The 9065-nt window shown below is 33.9% G+C and overlaps 1 protein-coding gene across 1 annotated transcript in view; it reads right to left on the reverse strand.

Moving 5' to 3' along the window:
* Window positions 1-3058: 3058 nt before the first annotated feature.
* The window catches only part of LOC107453902 (uncharacterized), a 24550-nt gene continuing 18543 nt past the window's right edge, over window positions 3059-9065 (reverse strand). The window contains exons 4-5 of the mRNA XM_016070915.3: window positions 3756-4144; window positions 3059-3253 (exon numbers count right to left, since the gene is read on the reverse strand). Coding sequence (XP_015926401.2) covers window positions 3106-3253; window positions 3756-4144 — 537 coding nt within the window. The 3' untranslated portion in view covers window positions 3059-3105. The remainder of the gene's footprint in view (window positions 3254-3755; window positions 4145-9065) is intronic.

Below are 9065 nucleotides of genomic sequence, written 5' to 3' on the forward strand. Positions count from 1 at the left end.
TCCTTTTGGCTATGTTATCTTTCAATAAATCACCAACCATGGATCTCTTCCCATGCTCCTAACTGTCCTTTGGGAACAATTTACTTAACTTTTAATTTCGAATTCTAGGTGATGGGACTGGGGGGCTTCGGCCACTCAGACCCAACCATTGTATTTTTATCTTTACGGAATTCTTGATTTTAAGAGAATGATTCTCTCGATCCATTTCAGAGACTTCCTTTCTTTATTTCATTATTTCTAATTATGGCCATATTCTCTAAATAAAAAAAAACAATCTTTCTCAAATAAATTTATTTATTTTTCTAGAATCCCTCCTTTATAACTAAATTCATATATATCTCACACGGTCAAGAATTATACTGAAATGCTACAAAGAAATGTGACATCCACTCTACAGTAAAAAATTTGAACTAAGCTGATAAGAAATTTTTTATAATGCCATTTATAGAATCTTTTTAAAGCGTATGATAACCCTTAATATCAATAATAGAAGTTTCAATTATGGCTTTTTTTAAAAAAATTTGCTTTCTTTTCAACTCGTGGAGAGATGAGGTAAGAGGCGCATCTCAATGTGCTTGTGATATCCGAGTGGATGCGTATTAAAAAGTACTAATGCAATATTTAATATTAGAATACCGTATTGAGATCACGTCTGTGTGATCCTTTAACTGAGTCAGAAGTTCTTGTTTTATCAATTATAGTATGGGCCGTGAGAGGAGAATTAGGTGATCACATAAATGCGTTAATTGTAGAGAAAAATGACCCTTTAAATCCCAAATAATGTTCCACGAAATCCTACGGTACTGTGGAAGATTTAAAAGGGTTCCGTAAGTTAGTACATTCAATAAACAGTAAGGAATTTTTGAAACCTCAGATTATATTTATAACCAACGTATAATTCATAAATTATATAATCTTTCGGTTGACTTTACGAAAATATTTGAGTTAAAATGCTAATGAAATGACGTTTTTTTGAAAGAAAATATAATATTTCTAAATACATAAAATGGATTATGAAACGAGCAAGCAATTATAAAATATTGCATTAGTATTTCCCATTACGTTTTACAAATCAAAATGAAATAACTAAATTGTTTAATAAAAAAAATATGCTTCCCTAACAACAGTTTTCAATGTTTATAGCAGTTATTTTACAAAAATTTGTCTTATTTTAATCATTTTCAGCTTATGTACCAAAACAATATTCATAACTAAACTAGATGTAGCAAAAGGAATTGCAAGGAAGACATACGTACGTAGACATAACATTATTAGCAATAAAGCAATTAAAAATCTTCATACATCTAATGAAATAATTTAAAAATAGTCTTCCATAGGTTACAACGGTAGCAATTACCTTAATAAACGTTATTTTTTACTTTATTTTAAAATCGTGTTTGAACAGCAGATCCAAATTAGGGTTTACGACTACCGATGTTCAACTCTGTATCCTTGTAATTTGGAACCCAATGAAGAAGACAAGGATCAAGTACTGGGAGAAATTTGTCTTCGTGGAGGAATTTTTGGATGCAACTAACCCGCTTACCCTCCCATAATTTGCCTGACCACGAAAAACCACGAAATTCTAACATGGTTAGTCTGACGGCAAGAGGACTCCTGACCCGTCTACCACTAAGGATATTTTTCGTTAGCACTGTCGTAAGTGCGAGCTGCTTGCGCAATTCGAATCGACCAGCCATCACTGGGATTCGAACCCCTTTCATGTTATTGGGAGGCGAGCGCTCTATCCCCTAAGCGACTAATAAATGTTATTTATGAAATCGGGATTCCGATGAAAAAAGGTTGATTATTTAAAGTTTCGTAGCCGAAAAATTGCAAACCGGTACCTTCTAAAATATGCCAGTGTAAACTTCATTTTACTTATCAATTTTTCCTTGTACAAAGCGCAAAAAAAAACTTACCACCTTGAATATCTTATGATTTAATGATCTAGGTAGGTCAGTATAGTATATTCATTTTAGATTATGATCTAGTATGGATTATGATCTATAGATCTTCACGTTCAATCTTAATGGTTCGAGGGGTTGACTTCAAAATGCCAAGTGCAGACGATATTTTAAGTTATGAAATCGGACACAAGAAGGATATTTTCACTGAAAAAACATAACTTTTCGTCAACGGTTTCAGATATCTGATCCCCAAAATATCGGGGATAGTCGCAATAAAATTCATTCCTCAAAAGATAATCAGATTTTTGCAAATATATATATATCTATATATTTTTTAATTTTAGTCAGCATTCATCGAAAAAATGTTAAATTGTAAGGTATAAAAGTTTTTGCATCATACTAAAGTTTTTAATTTCACAGGCAAAATGCAAAAATTGAGCAAAATAGGTCCAATAGTTCCTGAGAAATTGAATTTTTAAATTGTCGAATGTGTAAGACTCTTTTTCTCAGGAACTATTCAACCGATTTCGGTCGAATTTTGTATTTTGCCATCTAAAATTACGTTATTTAAGATGATTTAAAAAATTGTCTTCAATTCAAAACTTTTTCGACTATTGTTTAATAAAATAACAAAAAAATGATAAATATTTACTAAAATTTACTTTTCTAGTCGAATTATATTTGGACAAACGAGTTCTATAATTACGAGCAAAAAGTTTTCAATTCGCTTAAAAATTTCTCGTGATGTAGTTGAATACTCAGAAAATCAAATTTACATTATATGGTCCAAACTTTGGACCCCTCTCCTGACTAAAAAATTTTGACCCTATTTCCGAGATTGCGACTACCCCCTATATATTGGGGGTCAGAAATCTAAATCCATCGAAAAAATGGTATTTTTCTTCAGAAAATGTACGTTTTTGTGTCTGATTTCATAACTTAAATTATCGTCTCCACTTATTGATTAGCATATTTGAGATCACCCCCTCCAACCATTAACCTAGAATGTGAAGATCCGATTATTAGATCAAAAGACATTAAGTTTGCTTCGTTTACTTATTTGCGTACTGTACATTTCATGCTGCAGTTAAAAAAATCTTATAGATATTTTTATTGATATAGATTAAAACTCGATAAAATACCAAATATATTTTCATAACGTTTTATTGTTTAAAAGTTAGCAGTTAAAAGATTCTCATCTTCGTTGTTTTAAAATAAAATCACAAACTAATTCGGCAAACATGTCTGGATATTCTATGTGCAAGGGATAGTCAACTCCTTCTTTTATAGCTTTATAAAGAGCTCTTGGAAATAGCTTCAAAAATTCGACTCTTTCATCTAACCTAAAACATATAATAGCACAATGAATGTTTTTATCGCATGTAAAATAAATCATTGTTGTTTTAAAAAAATAAATCGTTGCACTAAAATTATTGTTAGTTTTAAGATACATAATATTTCAAAAATATTTCTAAATAGCACTTAGGATAGATTTACATATTTTTTTTTTTTAATTTGATAACTTCGAGAGAGAAATTCTGCAAAGAAATATTTCGCCCAATTAGAGAAAAGGATAGATGGATAATTTAATCTAACCGTGAATTCTATGGAGAATACAAATAATCTAATATACCATCAAAGTTTCTCTCATCAGATGGATTGGGTATATTTTTCTGATGCAACAACTCAAACCCTGTTAGAATGGTCACCTTTGCATTTAATAAAACCTTTAAAACCACGCCTGCACAATTACTGACACCCAATAACGAGAATTGCAACAGTAGTGGTAAGTTATGCAGAATTTAGTTAGATAATTTAGATCTCATTGATTAAAAAAAAACTCACACATTATTTGAAGAATTTGTCCCATATATCATCAGGACCGGACCTTTAAACACCCCACTCTTCTTCCATGGTTCGCAAGGCATGTTCTCCGCTATGGATTTCAAATTAAGGTTCCATTCGAATCCACCCTTATCCTTATTAGGCTTGAGAGGTAAATCACTTCCGTCCCAAATTCTAGGCTTGTTTTGCCGTTTCTTAATCGTATAGTAATAGTGTCTGACGACCATACAGGAAACGGCCGTCCTCTTCGCCTCATTTAAACCTTTATTGAATGAGATGAATTCTAGTATTTCATCAAACTTTTCCACCGATTTTTTAAGCTGCTCTCTGTTTTTCGAATGACTGTTGAGAGATGTGTCTTCTGTTATGAGTGAATGTATTCTTTCAGGCTAGAAAATAAGAGGAAAGTTAATAACAAGCAAAGAAAGTAATATGAGAGAAGGTCAAATGAAAACAAATCGCTTTTGCAGTATAGAGCGAAATTCGAAAATTTTGCTAGCAGGCAATTAACAGCTGCAGTATTTTTAACAGTAGACATTTTTGAAACACGTGACTATTTTTTCAAGAATTAAACATTTTCACCATTAAAAAACTTTTGTTATTAATAACATAGGGCATTAATTTTGAAGCATTTCGTAAAATATGATATACACGGGGATCAACTTTTATTTTTTTATTTCAAATAATACTTATTACCAAAATTAAGTAAGCATCATGAACGTCAATAATAGCTATTCAATTTTTAATGACTCTCGAAAAGAATTTGTACTATTCCTTCTATAATTTTGCTTTTAAGAACATAGTTCATTTTTTTTAATGTTAACTGATACTTATTATTACCAAAATTAATGAAGCATCATTGGTGTTAATAATAGTATGACGATTTTTCACGCATTTGCTAAAATTACTTTTCCTCCAAAAATTTTGCTTCTTAGTAAGTAGTTTTTAATTTCAATTAGCTCCTATTACCAAAATTAATTAATCATCATTTCCGGCAATAAGATTGGCGTTGAGATGGTGATTTTTTTACGTTTCTCCTAAATGATTCAGTTCTATTTCAGTATTAATTTGGCTTATCAGTCGATAACTAATTTTTTTAATTTCATTTACCTTGCATTTTAAATTGCTTAGTTTAACAAATGCACGTTTTAAAAGCGTAACTACAAACAAAATAAACACATGGTTTCAGATAAATTCAGGAATACTAATTTAGTGACGTAGTCCGCCAATGCTATCACGTTCTCGTTGATCGAGTTATTTTGACAAATTTTATCCATAAAATATTTGATAAAATGAAGGAATCGTCTGCAATTCAATTTTTATCAATGGCAAGCGTTAAAACAATAAGAAAGCTTTATTCGTTTATCGGCCAGCTGGAACAGTTCGTAATTCAATGTTTCAATTTTGACAGTAATCTTCCCCATGGTTGGAACTCCCAGGGTGCTTTTGGATAAGTAATAATAACAATTTTAATAGTATTTAGTTTAATACTTTTGGATCAGTAGTGTTCTTTTTGTAACAAGGCTTCCTGCTGTATTTTCATATGAAAAGTTAAACGAACATAATACATTGGATAGTGGGAAACATAATGAAATTTTTCAAGGAAATGAAGTTTTATTGTACGTAAATCTAATTTCACTTGTAAAATATTATTTTAAATTGCAAATATTTTCAAAACCTATCCATTTGAGTGAAGAGTTAGACCGTTTCAGTGATCTGCTTGAGATGAGGCATTCTTTGCTGCAATCGTTGAGAACAAACACAAGATTCGGACGGTAAAAAAGATTTGAGGTCTGAGAGTGGACACATGAACGTAAATTACTTTTCCCTTATGTCTACAATTTCAGAAAAAAAAACGGTTCAGCGTTGAACTAGAATAATAATGCATTGAAATATGAAATCGGGGGAAAATATTGTAACTCAAAAAAATGAGCTGAATTGAAGACTGTTTCTATTCAAGTTGTTGTTACTTATTCTACTTGGCCCAGAAGGCTAGACCAAACCCAGAAGACCGTTCACCGAGAGAAAATCATATACCATTGCCGGACCCTCCAAGATAAAATTCTTCTCTAGCCCCATACAGGACAGCAAATGATCAGGTGTAGCCTGGTGTACATTACATTTTAGGCATGCAGGGAAAGTCTTTTGACCCTGAACAAATGTTAGTCCGCTGGTATGACCACTGATTAGTCTTATGATAGCTGTCTACAGTTTTCTATCACCTTTTAGCTCCAGAGCAGCCCCAGGACTAGCAGCCCAGGAGCAGCACCAGGATACCAATCATGACTGGGTGGAATCCTCCAAGTGCTGTTATTTAATTTTGTGGTGTTTTAGAGGAATGAATAGGTTTTTCAATGATTGAAATATTTAATAATAAAATGAATTTGCATATATGGTGAAATAGGAACAGTTTATGAAAAATATGAAATGCTTAGGAAAATATGAGCCGTCTGCCCCGTTTGCACAAACATCAGCCCCGGCTGGCATATGAAGTTAATTCGTTCAACAACAAACGAAGACTGTTTCTTTTCCATTAAAAAGGAATGGTGGTGGGGCAGGGAAGTTGTGGCGCTGGAAATAATGGAGGCAGAAGAAGGGAGGAGAGGGGGATGAGAGACAGCTCTTTTCCTCATCCTGCATTGTCGGTCTTTACTTCTGAATAGATTCCATTGTATGTTAGAAGGCCACTACTATCTATTGGATCATTAGCACCCTCCTTGGCTAGTTCATCGGCCAGATCATTAAAGCAAAGGTTTACGGGGGAGGGGATCCACTGTAGATGTATGTCATTGAGAGAAGAGTAAGTCTTCAAATTGTTAATGATATTCAGACCAATACTGTCACCGATGTTTCGCCAATTGCTCAGATATTGTATTGAGCTCTTACTATCCGTGAAAATCTAAATATTCTCTGTACTCTCAATGGAAATCATGTGTTCCAGAGCCGCGTTTATGGCGATTAGTTCTGATCTAAAAACTGAACAATGGTTTGGATTACGCCTTTTAATTTTTGTAATGACATCTTGGTTTTTATGACAACACCACTACCAGTGTCGCCATTATCAAATTTACTTCCATCCGTTAAAATATGTACTGCTTCAGTTGGGTTGTTGTGGATTGTCTCCAATACCAACTGTCTAAGAAGTGCTGAATGCTGATTTTTCTTACTACTGGAAGCCAAAAGTTCCTCGGGAAAGAAGACCCTCGGAAGATCTTTCAATGGGTTCATATTATGTTCTATTGAGCAGTGTTCTTTGTCAGGGAACAGCAAATTAAATTTACCTGCCCTGCAAAAGGGACTGTCTCTTTTTAATCTCTGAACATCTGTCCAATTCATTAAATAGATAGAAGTGCGATGTTGGTGTCCATAGCTGTATAGCTTGCTGTAATATTTTGCGGTTCTAGAAGTCCATCTCATAATCAATGGTTGTAGGTTAGCCTCGTATAAGACAATCTCACTAGGACTACAATTACGTAAGCCCCTAAGAATCCGTGCAGCACTCAGCTGTATCCTTTCATGCTTTCTTATATTACTAGCAGAAGCTGGTAGTAAAATCTGGAATCCATTTTCCAGTATTGGTCTGATGAAGGAAGTGTAAGTTGTCCTTAGGGTATTGGCATCTGCTCCCCAGTCTTACTAGAAATATATTTCAAACTGTTGAGTCTCTGTCTTGCCCTCTCCACCAGATTGGCTATATGTCTGTTGCAGGTAATCTCAGGGTCAAGTGTAAAACCCAGATATTTTGGATAATTTTCATACTTAAGAACATAACCATCTAAAACAATCTTAGGTTGGTAATTATAGAGATGTCTGTTTGGGGTAAGGAAACTCACTACCGATTTCTTTGGCACCCCCTCCCCCCAGTCTTATTATGCTGCCTCATCGTGGTGGGGTTGGTGATCCAGGGTGGAATGGATGAAGTACGTTTAATACTCCTGGTAGGGTCACCCAAGGCGTGAAGGCCATTCCACTATACCCAACTAAAGCATAAAGGCAACGGTCAGTCTTCTTCCATCGGGCGTCTACAATACTAGTACCAATAGAAGCTGCACACTTCTCCTTCACCATGAATCGTTCTGTTCAAGTTGAACCATTGATCAAGAGCAATCGCGTATTTGTGCTTGGAAACTAAGCGTGTTAAAGCTCCTGACGGGCATGCACTTTCTACATCTCCCACAAGGCAACGTGATAGAAAATCATCCGATCATCGTCATCGTTGGCATTAGAGACAGCCTAAAGTTGTATAAACACACTCAAACTTTGAGTATGTATAAAAAAATTCAAACAAAGTTTTTTTTTTTTAACTAGGGGGCTAAGCCCCCTGTTCACTGACGCTCGCCAACTTCGATGATTGCTTCGCATTAATTGCGATTTCTTGGCATGAAACAGTTGAAATTATGACTAAAATATATGTACTAAAAAGAACACTTGTGTCTCCACTTCCCATGTCAAAATATTTTGCTTCCTAATTTATACAATTAAGATCTATTATTGAGCAGAAATCATTTTTCTAACTAATGATTATTTGACATAGCATTTAAAATTAAAAGTAGATTGTTATAACAAATTTAGTGAGTTCATAACTGTAATTTAATATTTTTCCTTACCGGACGGACGGATATATTTTAAATACAATTTTTGCATTCATCTCTTCGTGCATGAAGCTAAAAGTTAAGTTCTAAATCATTCAAATAATCTTGTGGGGGAGAGTAGTTACAAACCATGTCAACCGTCATCTATGAAAAGGTACTCCATGATAGAATCAAGTTAGCATGCTTTATATACTAGTGAATGATGTTAAACTTTTGTAGTGGTAGTTACGCCACAGTACTCCCCCACCAGAATTTTATCAGAGATATAATTCGATGAACAGATCTCACTAGTTGCTGTACTTGTGAAAGACCGGGAGAGAGTCACCGGATTTTTTGAGTGCTGAATGTGAGAGGTGTATCACGTCCGGGTCACCAATCTGTGGTGATTAGGTTAAATATATTAAATAAATTAATTCAATAAAAATTAACTATCAACACAGTTTAATAATAATAAAACATAAAAGAAATTATATTAAGTTACAAGTAGAAAGACGAATAGGATTAGCGACAGCAGCATTTCAAAAATGGTGTAAGTTCATCAGTCAGCAAGATGGAATGAATGTTAGACAATTGACCTGTTGCCATTTCTTGAAACTAAGGTTTTAACTCAGAGATGTTGCCATCTTATAGAAAAGTCATTTCCTTGAGGGGAAAGTTTTGTACTGCCACCTGGCGAGCAAAGTTCATCGCCATCTGGTGAGAAGGTGGTTCACCACAG

The sequence above is a fragment of the Parasteatoda tepidariorum genome, chromosome 6 (genome assembly GCF_043381705.1).
Source record: "Parasteatoda tepidariorum isolate YZ-2023 chromosome 6, CAS_Ptep_4.0, whole genome shotgun sequence".
Taxonomy (NCBI): Eukaryota; Metazoa; Arthropoda; class Arachnida; order Araneae; family Theridiidae; genus Parasteatoda; species Parasteatoda tepidariorum.